Raw genomic sequence first — 23,359 nt, 5'->3', positions numbered from 1 at the left:
AAAAACGGGAACGCACACTTGGTGCGTCTTTGAAGACTTACCTCCCGTTCTGTGTTGTTGATAATAGTCGTGTTTGTGCTGTTGTTGTTGAAATAGTATCTAATAAAACTGATGCAGTTCTTGAAATGTTGCAAATTATTGTTGTCTTTGTGAAATGCGAGAGTGTTCTGAGGCGTAATCTGCATACGGCTGATGTCCCACATAGGGTACCCCACTTCGATCAGCGTATCACTCCAAATGAGCTTCATAGCAGAAAAGCAGATACACTACCAACACACTGCATAACAGATCTACAAGTCTGAGCCAGAATCATTGAAATTTACTTTCTGTGTAAAATATTGCAATCAAATTTGTTCACGATGTCCCACAAATAACGCAGGTTACCCTCGCCTTCGATTCAAAGTAACTCCAATCTGACTTAATTACAATCGAAACGCAGATGACGAACTGATTCACCACAAATTTGTGGTATTTTACACACAAATTTCAACTGTGTTGTTTCGCGATAAACAGCCATAAACAAACAAATGTGGCGCCGTCACGTCGCCTTGGAAGGAATAACGCAGGTGACCAAGGCTTGTTTCCGATACCTGTCTGATTAAAATCATCGTTTTTTCACGAATGACGGCTCTTTGGCAGATCTGGTGAGTTGGAAACTGTCTATGAATGTTTCATTTAATGTCAAATGCGTACATTCTTGTCGATATTGTTACCTTTGGGCTCATAAATTAAGTCAATCGTCGTGTTGTCCGAAAGTGACTTTTGTCATCATAGAACTTACTGTGCTTTGATCATTGACTGAGAAGAATCTTCCGATGACACTAGTTCATTTCACTACGCGACTGCAGATCTGCAAGGAAACTTATGGCAGGGGAAATAAGCTTAACTGAAGACGAATAAGCGGAGTAACTGTTCTTCAACGGATTGCTCTCACTGATCTAAATATTTAGATCTCGTCGTCTGCTAGTCTGCTAGTAAGTAGTCTTCGGTCGTGTGAAAGTCACATCTATTTCGACTGTGTGCATCGATCCGTGTAGTGAAATGTTGATCTTTGATGATTTGGCAACATAACTTCGCTAAATGTGCTTCGAGTGTATCTCCCCGTTAACCGCATTTGAAAACGTCTTTTAACAAGACCATGTTTCAACAGCCCAGACAGGGAGGATCCTCGATAGCTCACAGGGTATATAATGTTTTCCGCCGTTTTTTGAAGAATCCTTTCAAATTTGCTATTCCAAAAGTACCTTATGACACGACTCGAGTGGCAAAGAACATTCTCTGCAATTCCTGTCTCAGTCCGTGCAGCCGTTTCGGGTCCTATCGTCATCATACAAACATACACACAGACACACAAGAACCAGCTTTAAAAGTTAGATTATGTAGGAACCATGTGAACCAGTGATTTTTTCTTATGTACAACAGATACTACAGTATTTCTGCTTTATGAAAAGCAATATTTCAAAAAGAAAACTAGAGATTTGAATTTTGACCACTTTTCCCCCTTTCTGTCACCAGTACTGAAGAACAACTCACCTACGTCTGCAGTGGGACTTAATTCAGATTCAGAAGTCTGATTACTGATATGCATTTTTGTTCTCACTCAGATAAGCATGTTCATTGCCCTAAATTGATGCTCATATACTTATTTGCTGAAACTCAATGTTATTAACTGCTTAGGAGAAAGCTTTGCATGACAGTGACACTGACTGCTATATGTATACAGATCTAACTTAATTACTCTGACCTTGCATTTTTGTGTTCACATTGTCTTACCTTGGCTGGATAGTATTCTTGGCTGAAGCAGTTTTGGGTTTAATTACTTTAAACATGCAGCTCCTTCCTTTTTCCCCAGGAACTTGCTGTTTAATTCAAGGAAAGTTATATCATTGTCAGGGCATCTGACTTTTTAAAGGGATGTGACAGTATTTAAGATTCCATATTATGTTACAGCTATAATGCCACGCAAGCTTGAGTTCCATGTGGTGCACGCCTCGGGCGAAGATGACATCCACAAGGCAGGCGACCTCAACTACCATGGGCCACTGGCTAAAGGATGGGTAGCCTCCAGGTACACATTTTATTGCATGGTTATAGCTACTAGAAAAGTTAGTTAATAGGGGGATTTCTACCTTATATATTTGTTTTCTTTCCTTTTTTTAATTAAACATTGTGAGCAAAAGATTTTGTAAGAGTCCTGGTTACTTTCTAATATTTGGCATTTCAGATGTCATTATTCAGTATGATTGATTAGTACAGAGTAATGCTATGGTTGTTATTCAGGTGTGAAAATGGACCAAAGATTAACAGCCTTGGTGCCGTGAATGTGATTAAGTTTTATTTTGATTTTATGTAAATGAAAATTAGGGTGTAAATTTGAATAAATTCATTTCATTCTGTATGTGCACACTTTGTGTGTAGAAAGAAGTTACTGGTACACATCTTAACCACTTAAACATTAGATGAGTTTAAGGCATAAGTTTACAGAGCCAGTAATTATAAAGTTTCTTCTTCTCCTTCTTCTCGTTCACTTCTAATATGATTATAAAGTTAAAACAAATGTGTTCTTATCCTTTTTTTTATTTTTTTTTACAGATTCTGCCTGTACCCCCAAGACATTGTGATACAGTTGGAGGGACGGGCAAGGCTCAGGAAGATACAGATCCTAAGTCATCAGTTTCTTATACGTAAGCTTTCTGACATCACACATATATCGTTTTGTTGTTGTTGTCAGCAATGATGATCCAACAATTCATTTCTGCCTGTGTTAACAGAAGAATGAATGCAAAACAATGGTTCTCTGGCTGAAACGAGGGAAAGGTATAGATTTTTTTTTTTACATCAACTGTAGTCTGAGTCTTAGTTAGTGCTCAATGTCACTCTCACTACCAGTGGTGTTTAAATCCTTTAATTGTTGGCAGTGAAGAAGCAATGTTGTGTCCTTGTAATTAATCTAGTGTGAAACTAACGTACATTTCTTTAGCACCTGTATGCTATTGTAAAGCTTTACCTGAATTTGTAGGGGGCAAAGGAGGGAAAACTTTTGGAGAAACATGTTGCAGCTCCTATTGAGTTTTAATTAATTACATTTTGATTTTTTTTTTCCAGCAACAAAAATAGAATTCTTTGTCGGAGATGTGCCAGAAGGAACTACACCATTGCTGGAAAATGCCAGATATACCAGACTTGGGTAAGCTGGACAAAAACAGTTCTAGGTTTCTGAGGTCGGTTTTCGGCATGATTATTCAGAATGACATGCTGTAAATCCAAGCGTATCCTCCAGTGAATTCTGTGAAATTGTGCACAGGAGAGCAGGTGTAGGAGTGTGTGTGTGTGTGCATGTGTGTGTGGTAGAGATAAAGAGAGAGTGTGTGTGTGTGTGTGTGTGTGTGTGTGTGTGTGTGTGTGTGTGTGTGTGTGTGTGCATGTGTGTGTGGTAGAGATAGAGAGAGAGTGTGTGTGTGTGTGTGTGTGTGTGTGCATGTGTGTGTGGTAGAGAGAGAGAGAGAAAGAGAGACAAACAAAATAGGAAAAGGTAATTCATTGCTTGACATCAGAGCCTTATGCTATGTACACTATTTGTATACCCTGTAAAGAGTACATTATCTCAACAAATTCCTGTTGGATACATTAATGCATATGTGTTTGTACCACTTTTGTGCAGTCCTTTATTTTATCGACAGACTTGCACATTTGTTTCACAAAATTTGACATGGTGTGTTGCAGCTATGTGTCTCTCTCAGACAACGAAAAAACAGGTTTCAAAGCAAGAGAACTCAAATCTGTACATGTGGATGCTGTTGGGATGTTTCTTCGGCTGAACATCCACAAAAACCATATCAACAAACACAACCTCTACAACCAGGTAATTGAAAGCAACAGGTGAAAGATGAGTAACAAATGTCAGAAATGATTCTTATATTGTTTAATGTTGTTATGCCTTTAGAGCCGTACACTAGGCAAAAGTGTGTGGGAAACAACATCTTTTCTCACAATCCCCTGTAATTAGGATTACTATGTGAAATTACATTTTTCTGATTGGTGGAGGTTCGAGGTTACCATGTAACTTCTTCTTCAGCGTTAGAGCGAGAGAGAGAGGGAGTGTGTGTTGGTGTGTGTGTGTGTGTGTGTGTGAGAGAGAGAGAGATCTGACAGAAATAGTTTTTTTAAGTTTGCTTACTGGAACGGATAGAGAATACTATGCCTTTTGGTCACAGCATTAGAACACTGTTTGTGTTTTGTCATCTGTAAAGTTTCTTCTTGTGTACCAGGTTGGAATTGTGGCCATCAATGTTATCGGGGAGGTCATCCGAAAACCATCTGACATCACAGATCCAGTGAGTGCTACATTTTCTGCATCTTTGTTTATAATTGCACCTCTTTTTCCGTCTACTGCTATATTCTCCTCGTGTTTAACTCTTCTCCTCTTTGTCACAAGTTTTCAGACATATATTCATTTTTCCCGTGCACCTCTCTTTTTGAGAGAGAGAGAGAGAGAGAGAGAGAGAGAGAGAGAGATTTAAATGTTTTGCATCAGATCCAAAAGATCAAAGGGAACAAGGTTTATGAATAGCTCATTGGTATAATACAAGATTGTTCTGGTATATTGTGTTGGTGAAACTGTTAAGCCATGTAGATATTTGATTTTTGGTGTGCAAGGGGTCCGATTCCGTCAGCGTTATTACAAAAAGCTACTTTGTATGTCGCAGTTTTGTTGTGCTTGTTTCACTTTGTTGTTTTGATTCATGTGCACAGTTGTGTGTTTATTTTACAATTACCAAAGTGATAAGGAGCCCTGAAAGTAACCAAATAATCTTACTTACTATTTTAGGAGTTCCAGGATATACAGCTTAGGCAAATCACTGAGGTATATATTGCTTTTGAGTGGAAAGTATTTCTGCAGCTATTGTCTTTAAATACTTTTATTTAATTTTTAGTTGAGGACTTGCTCATACTTTCTTTTCATGCAATTAGAATCGGCCTCATTTTTGCATTTTGAAATTTTGTAGACATTTTAGATCTGACAGTTTGTAGGTTTTCTTTCATTTGTGTCTTTTTGTACAAAGTTGAATATCATACTCTTTTTAAAACAGATGGCACATTGATGTACATCTTTGGCTGGAAATGTATCTGTTAAAAGTTGTGGATAGGCATGACACTACACTTGTCCAGTGTACCATTATCAAGCAAGTTGTCGTTATTGATAATTGCAGTTGTTTTCTTGTTGTCAATGTCAAATGTGAAAGCAGGTATTCTGACCCCCTTGTCTTTTGTTCACAATATGTAGACGGCTTATTTAGATTTAGTCCTTTGTAAATTAATGAGGGCAACGGACACCATTTTTATGTGAGGGTGTGTCAGTGTGTAAGACGGAGACATGTGGGTGTATGTGCCTGTGAATGCGTCTGTGTAAGAAAAGTGTGTGTTGCAAGCTCATGACTTCATCTTTTAAAAATAACTTTTTAGATAGAAAGAGAGCATTTGATACCAGCTTGAATAAAAAAAATTGTTGCTGCCTTGTCTTTTTCATTATATTTAGAGGTGCCACAAATGTAATATTGAGTGCTTTTTGTATTTGGTCTTCTTTTGAATATATGGAAGCTGTTTATTTTTTTTACAGAGTCAGAGAACGTTTACTTTTAAAGTCTCGGTTATCTGTCTGTGTTTTTTTTCTTTCAAGGTGTTGTGTTTGAGAACAGCTTTTTTAAGAGTTCTTTGTTTTACCAGTATATTTTGAATGTAGAATTTGAAGTGTTTTCTCAGAAAATTTCTTGATGAGAAATTGAAAAAAGCTTGTACACGTGTTTGTGTGTGTGTGTGCGTGAGAGAGAGAGAGAGAGAGAAAAGAGAAAGAGAGTCAAAGTTTGTGTTTATGTGTGTTAGTGTTCTAAAATATACTCCATATGAGAGAGTGTATGTGTTTGTGAGTGTGTGCAAGCATACTAGTTTGCACAGGTTTGTCTGTGAATCCGATGGTGTAGAATGTAAAAAGAGAAAGGGACTTTTTATATTCATAGCATTTTTGTTGTGTGACTTTTGGTGTCTTTGTAACTATCAATGTGGTGAAAAACAGAAGAAAGTAATTCAAGTAACTTACTTTGAACACATATAAACCGCAGTTTGTCTCTTTGGAATTTGGTGAAGCTTCGGTAATAAAGTTGCAACTTGAGTTCATTTACCTAAATTTACAGATATTTTTTTAATTACAGGACTTGTTTGTGGATGTAAGTGACAACAGGCCGGTTGACAAAGATCCAGGTGTGGAAGGCTTTTTCAACAAGTAAGTGCATAAACAGTCATTTTTTTTAATTTTAACATTTTTATTTAGGTGTGCCTTTATTTTTGACAGTCATGGTCAAACTTCTACTTCTTCTTCTCCTTTCATGGGTTGAAACTCAATCTAAACTTGCGTGTACGGGGGAATGGGGGGGGGGGGAGGTCTTAGAAAGAGGGGGGGGGGGGGGGGGTTTCCACTAATGATTCCTCTCTTGGGGTGATTGATTTCTTTGAATTGCTGTTTGTGTGAATGAGCCATTAAGAACGATGTTTGCATGTTGCTGTTTTTCAGACCAGATTACATCTCTCCGCTGGATGACCTGGCCTTTGACATGTACCAGGACCCAGAAATCGCACAGATCATTCGCAGGCTGGAACGCAAGAAACAAGAGGCAGTTTTACGTAGGTGTTCATGAAGACTGGGTGGCCGAGTGGTAACGCACTTGAGCTCAGAAGCGAGAGGTTGCGAGTTCGACCCTGGGTCAGGGCGATAGCAATTTTCTCCCCCCTTTCCTAACCTAGGTGGTGGGTTCAAGTGCTAATCTTTCGGATGAGACGAAAAACCGAGGTCCCTTCGTGTACACTACATTGGGGGGTGCACGTTAAAGATCCCACGATTGACAAAAGGGTCTTTCCTGGCAAAATTGTATAGGCATAGATAAAAATGTCCACCAAAATACCCGTGTGACTTGGAATAATAGGCCGCAAAAAGTAGGATATGCGCCGAAATGGCTGCGATCTGCTGGCCGATGTGAATGCGTGATGTATTGTGTAAAAAAAAATTCCATCTCACACGGCATAAATAAATCCCTGCGCCTTGAATATGTGCGCGATATAAATTGCATAAAAATGAGGGAAAAAAAGAAAGAAAAATCCCTGCGCTTAGAACTGTACCCACGGAATACGCGCGATATAAGCCTCATATTGATTGATTAATTGATTGAGATACACAACTTCTTCTTCTTCATTCATGGGAGAAACTCCCACGTTATCTCATGTTCATGGGTGGGATTCTTCCGGTATATGCCGGAAATCCGGATCCGTAATGTCTGTAGTGTTTTTGTAGGTTATACAAATCCTTCAGCGTCAGGGGGTCTGGGCCCAGACCCCCCCCCCCCCCCCCCCCTTAGAATTATTCAGGATTCATGACATTGTTCAGTCCCACCCATGCATGTTATTGCACAAGTGGGTTTTTATGTGTATGACTGTCCTGAGATGTCTGTCTCTACTTGTTGAATGGTTACGTTTAAAATGGCATGATCTTTTTTATTTGTATGATAAATATTTTTTAACACTCTCACGGTTAAACTATTAGGGGCATGTTCCCAGGCTTTAAAAAACAAAAGTTTTATTGTTTTTGTACTCGTTTGTCAGAGAGATCTGTGAATGTATGTTACAAGATAAAAAGAGACTGTTTCGTAAAAGAAAACAAATGTTTATTGTGTTGCAGAAGAGAGATATGAATATGCAAAGAAGTTGAAAGAGGCAATAACAGAACTTCAAAAGGTGAGATCTTGCACACTTGTGTGACTGTTACTAGCCTGTGTGCCTGCAAGTCCCTCTTTTCTTGAATGTAATTTTCATGAAACACCTCTTCCCTCAGATGTACTTTCGGTGGTAGTGTGTAGTAAAATATTAACTGTCATAGTTTTTCTCTTCTTTGGTTCCGTGGAGCTTAACTTTCCTGTATTAATTGGAAACTGTTGATAATTGTATCTAGGTTATTTTAAGCTGTAAATCATATCAACGAAAAGTAAGACCAAAGGTTACTTAGAAAACTGCTTTACAAGCAGCTAAAATAAGGCTTTACCTTTGCTTATCGCATGTGGGTAGGATCTGACTTTGAATTAATGGTTAATTTAATCAAAACTTTGATTCTGTTTCATATGTACAGATATCAGTGTGTTGAAAATTGGGTTAATTGACAAGCATGTGCTTACACTAGCAGATCCTTGTCAATATAACACTTACCTCGACAGTACTATTCTTGCACATTATCTATTATAGGCCGAAAAAATTGGACAAAACGCTGAGTGGGTACAATTATCTCCCATAACCATGCGCCACCGTGGATCCCAAGCACTGTCCGAGTGCTTCCCCCTTACAGGATGTAGGTGGCGCGTCCTCTTTCTTTTTTCGCGCGTGTCAGACCGGCTGTGTTTCTGCTACGCTCCCGGATTATTTTGGACTAAGAGGCTCCTTTTCTGTGTGGACTATCACCTGTTGGATTATTGTGTGTTATTCCACTTCTGGCTTGAGGCTACGTTGTGTTTCCTTCAACTTGTGCCTCCGTTTTTGTGTGGCGGACTCGGCGTGCCTCCCGTCCTACTTCGTGGTGACCGGTCGTCTGCTTCTCGTTTCGCCGCATTCACTTGAGTATTGACCTAAATTTTCTTTGAATTTTGTTAATTCTCGGTCTTTAAGGGTACGTACAGGGCGAGGTAGGATGTCTCGTCCTGTTTTGGGCTCTGGTTCTACGGAACCAGAGTCTGCCGGGGGCAACCCTTCTCCGGGCGCCCAGCGTCATGTTTTACGCACGGAGAAGGGGATCTTTCGGCGCTCCGACTCTCCCTCCCCAAACGCTTTGCGTTTGCGGCGAGGGAGGGCGGAGAAAGCCTGTTTGAGCAAGCTCAATGCGAGCTTGCTCAAACAGGCTGGGCTTGAGCCTGGGACTTCGGGCGGGGCTGCGCCGTCGAAGGTTCGGGGAAGGTCGAGGGGAAAGAAAAAGCTTCTTTCTCCTTCTCCTTCAGTGGAACAGGCTTCCCCCCCTTCGACGCCGTTGTCCGGCCCTCAGTCTCAGGCTTCAGCTCCTCCCGGTTTCGAGCCTGGGGGGAAGGTTTCCTTCTCCCCCCTGGCTCGAATCCGGGGGCAGGTCGATTCCCAACCCTCTTTGGGGGTTGGTGAATCCGATCTAGGGGCTACTGGAGAGACTCAGGTTTTGACAGCCAACGGCCATACCACGTTGAAAACACCGGTTCTCGTCCGACCACCGAAGTTAAGCAACGTCGGGCCCGGTTAGTACTTGGATGGGTGACCGCCTGGGAACACCGGGTGCAGTTGGCATTAAAATCTTTCTTTTTCCGGTGCCTCTCCTGTGCCCTCCTCGGTTTCCACCGCTGTGGATGCCAGGAGGGACACGGGTCCTCCTCTGAACTCCCTCGCTGGGTCGTCTGCTGCTGTTTTGACAGTAGTTTCGGCCTCCTGGGGGGGGAGATCGGAGGAGATGACGGGGTCTCTGAATTCCCTCCCCGCTGGGGTTGGGATGCGAATTGACCCCGTTCAGGGCGGTCCTGTGGGGGCAGGGGTTTCAGGCTTCGTGCCTACGACCACTGCTACTACGGTTCCCTCTGACGTCCGTGTGACTGGTGGCTGTCCCTCTTGAAACGCTCCGGCCGACTAGTTACTGGACGTGGAGGTGTTCGACAGAACGTGGTACTTCTGTCGAATGGTCAGGGCGACGGGAACATTGTTTCTGTTGCTCAGACCGACACCTCCGACCGGACCGTCTTGACCCCACGCCATTCCTTAGCGTCTGGTGTTCGGGTGACGGATGGTCCGGACCAAGGGTCCGGAACGTTCCAGGCTTACGGGTCGGGATCGAACCGGACCCACGGGTCCCGACTGGACTTGACCTCCGGGTTTGGTCCGGACGGGACCCATGGTACGGGACCGTACCGGACCTTAGGGTCCGGTGCGGGACAGTACCTCTGGCCCTTGCCGGACCCCCCGGACCTACGGGTCCGGATGGTACGGTACGGGACCAGTATTTCGGTCGGGACCGGACCACCCGACCACCTCTGTTGGTCTGGGTGGTCTGGCACCGAACCGGAACACACCGGACCTACGGGTCCGGAGGGTACGGTACCGGACCAGTGGTCCGGTCGGGACCGGACCACTCGACCACCTCTGTTGGTCCGGGTGGTCTGGCACCGAACCGGACCATGCCGGACCTACGGGTCCGGATGGTACGGTATGTCCACGTCCGGACCGAGCCACCCGAACACTTCTGTGGGTACGGATGGTTCGGTACCGAACGGGACCTCCGGATGGTACGGGACCGGACCGAATCTACGGGTTCGGATGGTCCGGTACCGGACCACCCGACCACCTCTGTTGGTCCGGATGGTCTGTCACCGAACCGGACCATACCGGACCACCGGACCTACGGGTCCGGATGGTACGGTAGGTCCACGTCCGGACCGAACACTTCAGTGGGTACGGATGGTTCGGTGCCGTACGGGACCTCCGGATGGTATGGGACCGGACCACAGGACCGGAACACCGGACCACCCTACCGGATCGGTCCGGACCACCCGACCACCTCTGTTGGTCCGGATGGTCTGGCACCGAACCGGACCTACGGGTCCGGATGGTACGGTATGTCCACGTCCGGACCGAGCCACCCGAACACTTCTGTGGGTACGGGTGGTTCGGTGCCGAACGGGACCTCCGGATGGTGCGGGACCGGACCGGACCTACGGGTCCGGATGGTCCGGTGCTGGACCGGTGGTCCGGTCCGGACCGGACCACCCGACCACCTCTGTTGGTCCGGATGGTCTGGCACCGAACCGGACCATACCGGACTTACGGGTCCGGATGGTACGGTGTGTCCACGTCCGGACCGAGCTACCCGAACACTTCTGTGGGTACGGATGGTTCGGTACCGAACGGGACCTCCGGATGGTACGGGACCGGACCGGAACACCGGACCGGAACACCGGACCACCCTACCGGACCGGTCCGGACCACCCGACCACCTCTGTTGGTCCGGATGGTCTGGCACCGAACCGGACCTACGGGTCCGGATGGTGCGGTACGTCCACGCCCGGACCGAACCACCCGAACACTTCTGTGCGTACGGATGGTTCGGTGCCGAACAGGACCTCCGGATGGTACCGGACCTACGGGTCCGGACCTACGGGTCCGGATGGTCCGGTGCGGGACCACCCGACCACCTCTGTTGGTCTGGATGGTCTGGCACCGAACCGGACCATACCGGACCACCGGACCTACGGGTCCGGATGGTACGGTATGTCCACGTCCGGACCTAACCACCCGAACACTTCTGTGGGTACGATGGTTCGGTGCTGAACGGGACCTTCGGATGGTACGGCACCGGACCGGACCACCCTACCGGACCGGATCGGCACCCCCGACCGGACCGGACCATTTCTTTTCTGATCAGACCCGATGGGTTCCTGTTCAGTCTATAAATGGCGGGGGTTCGTTGGCTGGGCTGACCCAACAGTCGCAGGGTTGTTGTTTTTCTCCCCCTTCGGCTGCTGGAGACGTTTCGTCTTTGGGGCAGGGGTCTTCGCGGCCTCTTGCTTCTGTGGGCGTTTCTTCACAGCCTGCTTCATCGCTTTCGGCTCTTCCCCCTCAAGCTCCCTACACTCCTGCTTTTGAGGAGTTGTCGGGAAGTGAAGAGGAGAGTGAGTCGGAGGACGATAGGGAGGAGGATCAGGGTCGCCCTGAGGTTAACACTGAACCTCTACCCTTGCCGGTTTCTGATGGAACTTCCGAAGCTATGCTTCGTACTTTCCAACAGTACATGACAGACATCACGCGGCGTCTTGACGTCACGGATGCCTCTCTTAAGCGTCTGTCGTCTAGTGTTGACACACAGGACGTGGGCCCGGGGTCTGAGGACGAGAGGCAGGAGGCTCGTCCTCGCACAGCTAGAAGGACGTTTGAACAGTTTCAGGACGTCCTTCCCTGAGACGCCCTCTCGTCCTTTGAGTCCGCTTCGGCCCGGGCGCGGGAGGCTCACGCCGCGTCTGCCGGCGGCTCGTTTTATGAACGATCCGGCCGCCGGCAATTCGCGTTCCACCCTAGTCTAAGTGCCACGGTGGGAGCGGCAGCACATCGCCTGAGGAGTACAGATTCACGTGCAAACGCGACCTATGTTCCTCGGGAGGACGCGGGTTCAGTGCCATGCTTTCCTTCGGGAGGCGCACCTCCACTGTTTCCTCGTGTCCAATCTGTTTCGTCCCTCCCTTTTCCCTTTGACTCTCGAACTCTCCCTTTCCAGACTTCGAGTGTTTAGGGTGGGGCTGACGGTGATGTGTTCGTTGGGGAGGTGCCTTCGGTCAAGAAGGTGGAACTGAGCTCTGCTTCGTTCCACAATCTTGAGGCCACCGTTTCTTCCACAGTCGAGGCCCAATCACAGGCCTTGACATGGATGAGCACGCTGTCCACACTGTTGGACCCTCCCAATCGGGCAGAGTCCGATTCCACTCGGGTCCTTGACACGGTTCGAGTGGATCGGGCTTTGCATGCCGTGCGATCGTGCGTGACGTCTGCGGCAGAATTGGCCATTGGAACACGGGTCCACTTTATTGGCCCTGTTCCGTGATCATTTTCTGCCTACTTCTATAGTGCCTCCGGATATGAGGAAGAGTCTGAGGAACACGTTTCCTCAGCCTTCTTCCCTCTTTCATCCGGACACTGTTCGTTCTGTGGTGGAGTCCACACGCCAGAGGAACACTGATTCTCTGATGGTTGGCCTCGCTGCTTCGGCGACGGCGGCGGGGAGTAAGAGAAGTGCTACAGTCACCTCCAGCTCCCAGCCTCAGAAGAAGAAGAAGAAGCCAGTTTCACTGCCTCCTTCTTCCTCCTCTTAGGCGCCTGTTGCGTTCCCAAGCAAGACGAAGGGTGCTCAGACAGGTAAGGGGAAGCAGCACCACCAGGGGGGGTGGTCGCAAGCCTGCGCCTGCCCGCCAGCAGAATTTTCAGTGAGTCCCGGCCCTACGTTGACGCCCCCTCAAGTTGCCCCTCTTTCGTCCGGCGGTTCCCTTTTTTCGGGCCCGCGGCATGTGGGGCAGACTGGTCTCCAACCAGTTTTTCTTGAGGGTGGTGTGGTCGGGGTTTTCTCTACCGCTGTCGTCACAACCTCCATTGTCCGCTCTACCTTGGACGTTCCCCCCTCCTCGAGAGCCTGCCAGATGGCAGGCTCTTCAGGACGAGGTGAACTCGTTGGTCGAGAAGAAGGCGGTCTACCCCCTTTCTCAGCCTTCTCTGGGGTTCTGCTCCCGCCTGTTCACCGTCCCCAAAAAGGACGGCCGGTTCAGGCCGGTGTTGGACCTCTCCACCTTGAACTTGTACCTTCACAGGTGCAAGTTCAAGATGGAAACCCCTTCGTCGGTCCGGTTGGCCATCCGGCCAAACGATTGGGCCATGTCTGGGACCTCCAGGATGCTTACTTCCACATCCTGGTGGCCCCGGGGTACCGACATCTGCTCCGGTTCGTTTGGGAGGGCACGGTGTTCGAGTTTCGGGCCCTCCCATTCGGCCTGTCCTTGGCCCCTCTGATTTTCAACGGGGACAACAACACCACATGCTTAGCTTACCTTCGCCACCAGGGGGGCACCAATTCTCGGTCCCTCTCCCTGTTGGCGGAGGAGATTCTGCTCTGGTGCCAGACCAATCAGGTCCGGATGTCAGTCCAGTTCGTTCCGGGGAAACTGAACGCCCTGGCCGACATTCTCAGTCGGGGCGATCAGGTTCTCTCCACAGAATGGACCATCGCTCACAACGTTCTACAGCGTCTGTGGGCAAGGTGGGACCGTCCTCTGATCGATCTGTTCGTAACTCGATTCAGCGCTCGGCTTCCCAGGTACGTCAGCCCCTTTCGAGACATGAATGCGTTCCACTTGGACGCATTCACTCTCTTGTGGAGGCTCCTCGATGCTTACGCCTATCCCCCGACATCTCTGATTCCGAGGGTGCTGGCAAAATATCTGCAGGAACGACCAAGACTGATTTTGGTCGCGCCTTACTGGCCAACAGCTCCGTGGTTTCCAGATCTTCGCGGTCTCACCCACGTAGACCCTCTACCTCTGGATCTGGACGGGGGAGGTCTGCTCCAGCCTCGATCATGCCTCCCTCATCCACGTCCAGAGAGTCTGTGCTTGACCGCATGGCTCTTGTGCGCTCCAAACTGCTTGCACTAGGATTGCACAAGAGTTCAGTAGAGTTTTCCTTGAACGCTAAGAGGCGATCAACTAATCAGCTCTACGACTTACGCTGGAGAGCTTGGGCCACCTTCGCCTTGTCCAAGGGGATAAAGCCGCTTTATCCCTCAACACAGGACTTGGCCAACTTCCTGGTGGAAGTGTATCAAAAGAAGAGTCTTTCTTCTAAGACTCTTCTTGGATACAGATCTGCCATCGCTTCCATGATTGCGGCCGCTACTGGTCGCAGAACTGAACACTTGATCAGGTCCTCCCTCATCGCTAATGTCCTTTCGGGTATTAGCAATGCAGCGGTGTCTAAACCTCGGTTAAATTACATATTCTTACTCCGAGTCACATATTAGCATTGACGCAGTCGAGATGCTAGGTTGACTGAAAAACGCTATCCCGTCTATAGTATAAGGGAAGCAACCCAAGCAAAAAAGTAGCAAGCTTGCTACCCTGGGTTGCCTCCCGTAGCGTGCATCACGCCACAGATCTCGTACCCGATACGAGACACCCTCATTCGACATCTTTCAGCCAGAGAGACAGGTCGTGCTTGATTTCGCTCCTAGGCCGGTTTTGCTGTCTGCTTGACACCTACCGGCCTCGGCTCCCCGTCTGCTCATAGCTGTTTCTAGCGGTGAGATTGTTCCTTTTTGTTGTTGTTTGCATTGTCATTCTGCTGAGAATTTTTCCGTCCGCGGACTTACGAATTTTGCTCAGTAGTTTTTGCTGTGGCCGCCATTTTGGTCGCCATTTTTCGCTTACACGTGGTGTTTTTTGCTGGTTAGTTTGGGTCCGTGCTACGGACTTTGAGCGTTTACCAGTAGCATTGGTAGCTGCTTGTAGCTGGTACGTTAGTGCTAGTTTATTCTGCTGAAGTTTTACGTCCTAGAGACTTGTGTATTTTCAGTAGTTTGTTTTTCTCGTGTGACAGCATGTCTGATAGTGAGAAAAGCGAGCGGCTAAGGCCGAGGTTAGGGGCAAAGGCCCTGTTAAACCTAAGTCCTCGGCTTCCACCTCTTCTGCTAGGAACCCCACGGTTCACGTTTTCTGACCCGAAGACTAACTTCGTTTTTCCTGTGCCTATTTAGGCTCCGGAGGAAACTTCGTCTGGCTCGCGGGCGGCGGGTGTGGCCGCTACCACGGCCGTTTCTACCCCTGTACCTGCGCCGGAGGCTGGCGCTCTTGTTGCTAGCCTTTTGTCTTCTTTGATTCCAGAAATTCGGACGCTCGTTCGTACAGAAATGTCGCGGACGGACCCTGTTTCCAGCTCTGCCTCCCTCCCGGGGGTGTGCGACCCTCGGTCGTTGGCTTCCTTTGTTCCTGATCACCTGTCCAGCCTGCTGGCTTCTGTGATGGCTCTGGAGTCCGTGCACAGGGAGGCGTTTCTCTTCTCGGCCGGCGCTCGGTGGCTTCCGCTTGCGGGAGTGCACCTGAGCAGGTCCCTTTGGGGGATACGGTCGACACAAGGTATGTGCTCGCAGCAGCCGTCCGCGGCAGCTGCACTTCCGGTTCCCGGAAGTAGTGGTTCACTGGTTGCGGACAGACCATGGTCCCCTCCGGTTCGAGCTGCGCTTTACGTAAGCAGTCGTTCGCGGCAGCTTCCTTCCGGCTCCGGCCGGAAGTGGTGGTTCACTGGTTGCGGACAGACCATGGTCCCCTCCGGTTCGAGCTGCTCTTTACGTAAGCAGTCGTTCGCGGCAGCTTCCTTCCGGCTCCGGCCGGAAGTGGTGGTTCACTGGTTGCGGACAGACCATGGTCCCATCCGGTTCGAGCTGCGCTTTACGTAAGCAGCTGTTCGCGGCAGCTTCGCTTCCGGCTCCGGCCGGAAGTGTTGGTTCACTGGTTTGCGGACAGCCCATGGTCCCTTCCGGTTCGAGCCTTGCCCTGCTACAGCAGCCGTTTCCGGCAGCTGCTCTTCCTGCCTGGGCAGGAAATGTAGGTCAAACGGGTCGTGCACAGTCATCTGTCACTTCCGGTTCCGGCCTAGGGCTTGCGGCAGCTTCGCTTCCGGCTCCGGCCGGAAGTGTTGGTTCACTGGTTTGCGGACAGCCCATGGTCCCTTCCGGTTCGAGCCTTGCCCTGCTACAGCAGCCGTTTCCGGCAGCTGCTCTTCCTGCCTGGGCAGGAAATGTAGGTCAAACGGGTCGTGCACAGTCATCTGTCACTTCCGGTTCCGGCCTAGGGCCTCCGGGTTGTGGCTTGCAGACTCCTCAGCACCAGCTATGGCATAGTTCTGCTGTTGCGTCTGCACTCCCTGCTCCTCCCGGCTTTTCCGGTTCGGTTCCCGCTGCTTCCGTTGTGTCGCCGGTGAATTTCGAATACGGTGGTTCTCCTGGGCATACAGGCTTTTTGCCTCTGTTGGGACAGCAGCAGCCACCCACTTCGGTGGTGGCCGCTAGCTCCTCTCTTCAGCTGCCTTCGGTTGTTGGTGACTCTCATCTTCCTCTTAGTCAAGGGTGCGAGTTTCATCGATGGCCAACAGGATGGGCGTTTGGCTTACGGCCTTCCCTCGCAGCGTCATTTGTCGGGTTCTTTTGGCTATGAGCCGTCCCCTTCAGGTGGCGTTTCGGACTTCGGGTCCGTGTGCGAGGAGCAGCTGCCTTCGGCGGCTCTGGCCAGCTTCCGAATTTACGTCAGCAGTCGTTCGCGGCAGCCGCTTCCAGCTCCGGCCGGAAGTAGAGGTTCACTTGCTAGTGCACAGACTACTGTCACGTCTGGTTCGAGCCTTGTCCTATGACAGCGGTCGCCCGCGACAGCTGTTCTTCCGGTTCCGACCGGAAGTGTAGGTTCACTGGTTAGTGCACAGGCTACTGTCACGTCCGGTTCGAGCCTTGCCTTACGTCGGCAGTCGTACGCGACAGCGGCACTTCCGGTTCACGGAAGTAGTGCCTCGTTGGAAGGTGGACAAATAATGATCCCATCCTGCTTGAGCTGCGCTATACGTAAGCAGTCGTTCGCGACAGCTTCTCTTCCGGCTCCGGCTGGAAATGTTAGTTCATCGGTGTGTGGGCAGCCCATGGCCCTTTCCGGTTTGAGCTTTGCCCTTTGCACGGCAGCCATTTCCGGCAGCTTCGCTTCCGGCCTTGGCAGGAGGGTAGGTCAAGCGGGTAGTGCACAGGTTACTGTCACTTCCGGTTCTGGCCTACGGCCTACCTTTGGGTTCCGAGCTTCAGCTCGTAGGTGGCTCAGCACCAGCTTTGGCATAGCGCTGCTGTGGCTGCCGCACTTCCGGCTCCTCCCGGATTTTCCGGTTCAGTTCCCGCTGCTTCCGTTTGGTCGCCGGTGAATTTCGAACAAGGCTTGCCCTATGGGCATACAGGCTTCTTGCCTCTGTTGGGACAGCAGCATCCACACACTCCGGTGGTGGCCGCTAGCTCCTCTCTCCCACTTTCCTTGGTTTTTGATTCCTCTCATCCTCCCCTCAGTTAGGGAATGAGCACAATCGATTGCCAACAGGAAGGACTTCGGTTGGCAAAGAGGAAGCAGCTACTTCTGGTTTGAAGAATCGCCCTTTGTAGCTTTTCGCCTTTTTGCCTTTTCGCCGAGCCCCCCTCTTCGACAGGGGGTGGCCTCCGGCGTCGGTTTCGTTGCTGGTTCCTCAGGGTTCAGCTTCGGAGCCGGCATCGGAATGCCTTGCCGCTCCTGCGCAGGCTTCCTCCTTCGTGCCCTTAGCGGACCAGAGGAAGTTGCCTTGGCCAGGGTCGTCTCGTAGCCGGCTGTTGGCCTTTCCCCGTCCGCGTGCACCGTTTCCGGTCACGCCGGATCTTCTTTCGCTTCTTACGAAGCCGTTGAGGAAGGATTCGGTTCTGCCGCTCTATGGGCAGAATCTCCTATTCTCTGAGGAAGGGGGCTGACAACTTTTGGAACTCAGTTCCATTTCCGAGACTCTCCTGCGGGCGCTTTCTCGCGCTCTGGCAGATTCCTTGGCGCCCTTTCCCCTTAGTAAAGGGCAGGACGCGGAGGAAGTGTCTCACTCCTCTCCACACTTACAAGGGTGAACGAGGCACAGATGAGGCTGTCCTCTCTGCACTATTTCCATGCGGTCTCGTGCGGAAGGGACTTGTTTCTTGCCCACTCCCGGTTTTCTGAGGAGTTGACAAGGAACATTCTCAGTTCGCCATCCTTGGTGGACGGTCTCTCTCCGGCAGCCTGGCCTCTCATGCCAGAAGCAGGGGATTGAGACCAACAGAGAACAGCGGTTCCCTTCTTTTGAGCTTCAATTTGAAAGCAGCAAAAGCAGGCCGCTCCTAAGCAGGCTATACCTAAGCGGACTTAGCCTAAGCGGCCTACGTCCTCAGCTCAGGTGAGATTGTTTCTTTCACAGCCGTCATAGGTACGCTGGGTTTTTGAAACAACAGCCGGCCTTAGGGCTTCGGGGTTTTAGCCTCGGCGGGAGCAACAGCCATTTCATCCGTTGGAGGTGGCGGTTGTTGCTTTCCTTGTGCTTGTGGCTTCGGGCTTCGACATTCTTTCTCTTTCCCAGCGTATGGGTGCTGAGAGGTCGATTTCCGTTTAAAAGGGGGTTTCTGCCTTTGGGCTTCCCCGTTTTCTCTTGCCACGAGCTTCTGGACTCGGTCCAGGTTTGTCTTTCGCCGAGTCTGACTTTGTCTTTCTCTAGCGATCAGACGCGTTCTGGTGTTTCGTCCAAACTTAAGGTTCACTTGAGTTGGCCTCGGAAGTAACATTCAGATTTTCCTGAGGGTGCATTGTCTGGGCATTGCATGTTTGAGAAGTCATTCTTGGCTTGTCACTTTTTCTCAGGTTTTTTGGCTACTCCTCCCCTTTTTGGGCAGAGGTCTAGCTAATGTTCCAGTTTTCTCGGTGCTGGCCTCTAGGCCAGCATCTTTTTCGGCGGCCGAAACTGTTGGTTTCTTACTGTGCCTGTGTACTTTGAGTACTTTGGTGCAATGGCCGGCCTACGGGCAGCAAGGCTCTCGGCCTTAGCCTGTGTTATAGTCTCCTGCCTGTCGTGTTGCGACTTTGGCAATTGGTTCTTGTGACTGCGGATTTCGTCTCTTCCTCTTCTCCATCATGCTTGCATGATGTGAGTTGGGACGATTTCTGCTGGGTTGGGCTTCCGGCCTGGTCACCCCTTTTTCACTTGCAACTATGACTATTACTGAGAACTCTGGTCTCGGGAGGCTGACGGCTGGTTCGCTTCACGGTTTTCCGTCTTTCTTACCAGCTACGTCCTTTCTGTTTCGGGTTTTTTGATTCATTTTCAATTACCTACAAGCAGTCTGCTCTGCGATCACGCTGGCTTTTGTCATTTTGTTTCCGGTCTCCGGTCACATTAGGATTTGGCCACTGCGGGTCCGCATTTGCGGTGCTTATGCACTACCTTAGGTCGCTTCGTCCCCTTTTTTTTACCCCTCTCTCTGCTTTCGCAGGGATGGGCAGGGGACGACCGGTGACCGTCTCCCTTGAGTTTTACTCATTGAGTTGGACCCTGGTACTTGATACTCAGGCGTCTCTCTCTTTCCGGTTTGGAGTTTGGTCACTCTTCCGGAGCTGACTGTTCTCTCAACGGCCTTTTGGGCCTCACTCCATCCCAAAGTTTTCTTACTTTGGCATGGTTGCCTTATGGTCTCCGTGAGGGTCGGTCCTTTTCAGGGCTTAGCCGGCAACCTTACGCACGGATCTTTTCCAGGCCATTAGCATTTCCTTCCATTTAAGGGGGGGGGGGGCAGCTTGTCCTTCCCTCTACTTGGTCGGGTTTATCCAAGACTGGGGTCCTTTTCCGGACTGTTTTACGGTTCAGAAGATTGGAAGAAGTGCTGGGCACAGCTTACTGGCTCTCTGAGGTCGTCTTTCGCATTTCTTGCCTGAGAGACATCTCGGCTGTCAATCAGGGTGGTTCTCGGTCCGTTTCTGTCCTTTGGCAGTGGGCCAGTTCCTGGCAAGGGTTTAGAGTGAGTCAGTGGTTGCTTTCTCACGGGATCCTTTCCTGACTTTTGGCAGTGGGCCAGTTTCTTGGCAAGGGATTTTCTTGCCCTCCGCCTTGTCATAGCTTATGCTATCTTTCCCTCGGCTCGGCCCGAGCTCATTTCCAGGGCCTGGGCCTCCTCCTTGGCCTTTTTGGCCTATGGGGTTTGGATGATGTCCTGCGCACAGCTTCTGGCGCTAGGATTTTGTCTTATCAGGTTCTGCAGACATTGCTGCCCTCTGTCAGGATGGGTCTCGGCCTATTCCTTCCTTGGCGGCAGCTGGCTTTTGTCTCTCCAGAACTTTAGAGTGAGTTTGAACTTTTTGATCTTACCCACCACCTTGTTGGAGTTATCTGCTAATATGTGACTCGGAGTAAGAATATGTAATTTAATCGAAAATTTTTAATTAAATTTTCATTTGATTAATATACTTACCCGAGTCACATAGGTAATTCCCTCCCACCTTCCCCGCTTTTAGTTTCTTTGTATTCTAGAAGTCGAATGAGGGTGTCTCGTATCGGGTACGAGATCTGTGGCGTGATGCACGCTACGGGAGGCAACCCAGGGTAGCAAGCTTGCTACTTTTTTGCTTGGGTTGCTTCCCTTATACTATAGACGGGATAGCGTTTTTCAGTCAACCTAGCATCTCGACTGCGTCAATGCTAATATGTGACTCGGGTAAGTATATTAATCAAATGAAAATTTAATTAAAAATTTTCGAGTTTCATTTCCCAAGGGGGATGTCTTTCTGGTCCTCAAACTCCTGCGTAGCAATGAGTTTGAACCCCTGGCAGGCATCAGTATCAAGTTGCTGATTTTTAAGACTAATTGTTCCTCATCGCTTTAGCCACTTGCCGTAGACTCAGTGGTATTCAAGCTTTGAGTGGCCTGGACTTTGACATTGAGTTCACCACACAGCAGTGGTTGCTAGCATGGTCACGTCAGTCTAAGGTATGTTTCTTGGGTATATTTTCTTTTACGGTAGTACTGTTCGAAAATTGCCTGGGTATCTTAATCCTTGGATTTAAGTGATTTTGATTAAGGAGTTTAATACTCTACATATCACCCTCACACCACTCTGGTATTCTGTGCAAGAATAGTACTGTCGAGGTAAGTGTTATATTGACTGTAAGGCTTCTTTTTAAGCCTACTGTCTATATGATACTTACCGAGACAGTACTATTAGAGTTTCCCTCCCGCCTCCCCTCTTGATATGTTATGGGCTTTTTGAGGGTCTGCAGCTCATAAAGAAAGAGGACGCGCCACCTACATCCTGTAAGGGGGAAGCACTCGGACAGTGCTTGGGATCCACGGTGGCGCATGGTTATGGGAGATAATTGTACCCACTCAGCGTTTTGTCCAATTTTTTCGGCCTATAATAGATAATGTGCAAGAATAGTACTGTCTCGGTAAGTATCATATAGACAGTAGGCTTAAAAAGAAGCCTTACATACAGTTTAAGAAAGTAGAAATAAATATTTATTGCTTCAAGGGATTGCTGACAGTTCCCAGAGGATCGTTGCAGAAGATTTGCTCTTGAATACACTTTTAGTTATATAAGATTGAGCATTGCAATTATATTTTCGCTTGGGAGATGCATGGTTGGATCTTGTTGTTGACTGTGGGTAATGCCTATTACTATTAGACTGATGTTATTTGTGAGTCTGACATTTAGAGAGAAACCCCCTGCGGGTTAGGGGGAAGAATTTACCCGATGCTCCCCAGCATGTCGTAAGAGGCGACTAACGGATTCTGTTTCTCCTTTTACCCTTGTTAAGTGTTTCTTGTATAGAATATAGTCAATGTTTGCAAAGATTTTAGTCAAGCAGTATGTAAGAAATGTTAAGTCCTTTGTACTGGAAACTTGCATTCTCCCAGTAAGGTCATATATTGTACTACGTTGCAAGCCCCTGGAGCAAATTTTTGATTAGTGCTTTTGTGAACAAGAAACAATTGACAAGTGGCTCTATCCCATCCCCCCCTTTCCCCGTCGCGATATAACCTTCGTGGTTGAAAACGACGTTAAACACCAAATAAAGAAAGAAAGAAATTTAGAGAGAAGTGTAATACAGAGGAACCCCCCTTTTTAAGACTCACCCACCCACCCACCTCTCTTAAGACCTTGCTTTCACAGATTTTCTGTTCATAACCTCTGTAAATTTACCCCTTAAAATACTTAATGGTCTCAGATTTTGGCCATGAGTCTTTAGCGGAGGGTACCACAGTAGACACTCTCAGGCAATATCAACCACGATTAATTGTCACTTAAGGTGAGAGCTTTTTGAGTCTCTCAGGTAATACCAACCACGATTAATTGTCACCTCAGGTGACAGCTTTTTGAGTTAAGTGTTGCGTGTTGGAGATGATAATGCATAAGGGTGATTGCATGCCGTGTGTAGGTGGGCGAAAAACTGGGCAAGATGGAGGTGGAGAAACGTCAGGCGGTGGAGAACGAAGACTACGACACAGCGGCCGCCAAGAAAGTTCAGATAGACGAGTTCCGTCTCCAGATTTACAGGGACCTCAACGTGTATGACCTGCTAGAGCCTACTGGGGTATGTGCTTGTAGCTACCTATTTATCTGTGTGGAAAGTTGTGAAGAAATTAATATTGACAGAGCTTTGAAAAGAAGAAACTGGTGCAAATTAATATGCTATCGGTTTTATGAAGTAAATATTAATGTACAGTGATTTGGTTTGTTTTCTGTCCTGAAATGTCAGTTTTGAGTGTTATTCGTTGAAGAATTATTTGCCTTTGAAAGGAAGAGGGGGTGTTAAAATAAGGTGATTAAAGGTGCAAATAACTACACAGTATTATGAAGACTTGCTGGTATTTCCTGAATCTTTTTAACAGATGACCGGAAGATTTAAAACATGTAAAATTTCTATCCTTTTTCCTGTGTGTGCGTGTGTTCTGTATTGTTGCTTTTGTCTGGAAGACTAATTCTTTGGTCCTGGATACAGTGTTTTTCTTCTCTGTGTTAACTTTCTTCTTTGTACATGTCAATGTGTTCAGGTTTGGCTTTTTTAACATTGTGTAGTTTGACAATGTACTGTCATCTTCTGCCCCCTCTACCTTAACATAAAATTAAAAATGCATTGGTATGGCCAGTTGCATCCTAGCACCAGCAAAGTTAAGGAAACCAGCTAGGAAATTATAACAGACTGTTGTGGGCATGACTTACTTACTGACAAGGTT

At 48.5% G+C, this 23,359-nt stretch overlaps 1 protein-coding gene and 1 non-coding gene across 6 annotated transcripts in view; both read left to right on the top strand.

Moving 5' to 3' along the window:
- The window catches only part of LOC138978298 (centrosomal protein of 104 kDa-like), a 54,560-nt gene that overhangs the window by 836 nt on the left and 30,365 nt on the right, over positions 1-23,359 (top strand). For 3 of the 5 annotated variants that reach the window (XM_070350979.1, XM_070350977.1, XM_070350976.1), the window contains exons 2-11: positions 1,951-2,068; positions 2,593-2,684; positions 3,106-3,187; positions 3,724-3,862; positions 4,269-4,334; positions 4,829-4,864; positions 6,207-6,277; positions 6,566-6,675; positions 7,724-7,779; positions 22,561-22,716. In XM_070350979.1, coding sequence (XP_070207080.1) covers positions 1,956-2,068; positions 2,593-2,684; positions 3,106-3,187; positions 3,724-3,862; positions 4,269-4,334; positions 4,829-4,864; positions 6,207-6,277; positions 6,566-6,675; positions 7,724-7,779; positions 22,561-22,716 — 921 coding nt within the window. In that variant the 5' untranslated portion in view covers positions 1,951-1,955. The remainder of the gene's footprint in view (positions 1-1,950; positions 2,069-2,592; positions 2,685-3,105; positions 3,188-3,723; positions 3,863-4,268; positions 4,335-4,828; positions 4,865-6,206; positions 6,278-6,565; positions 6,676-7,723; positions 7,780-22,560; positions 22,717-23,359) is intronic. The other 2 variants (XM_070350980.1, XM_070350978.1) reach the window with 1 other exon arrangement.
- Positions 9,218-9,336, top strand: LOC138979279 (5S ribosomal RNA). The gene has a single exon (XR_011459965.1). It is a non-coding gene; the product is annotated as a 5S ribosomal RNA (ribosomal RNA).

The sequence above is a fragment of the Littorina saxatilis genome, linkage group LG10, assembly GCF_037325665.1.
Source record: "Littorina saxatilis isolate snail1 linkage group LG10, US_GU_Lsax_2.0, whole genome shotgun sequence".
Classification (NCBI taxonomy): Eukaryota; Metazoa; Mollusca; class Gastropoda; order Littorinimorpha; family Littorinidae; genus Littorina; species Littorina saxatilis.
This window is presented reverse-complemented; position numbering and strand designations above follow the sequence as displayed.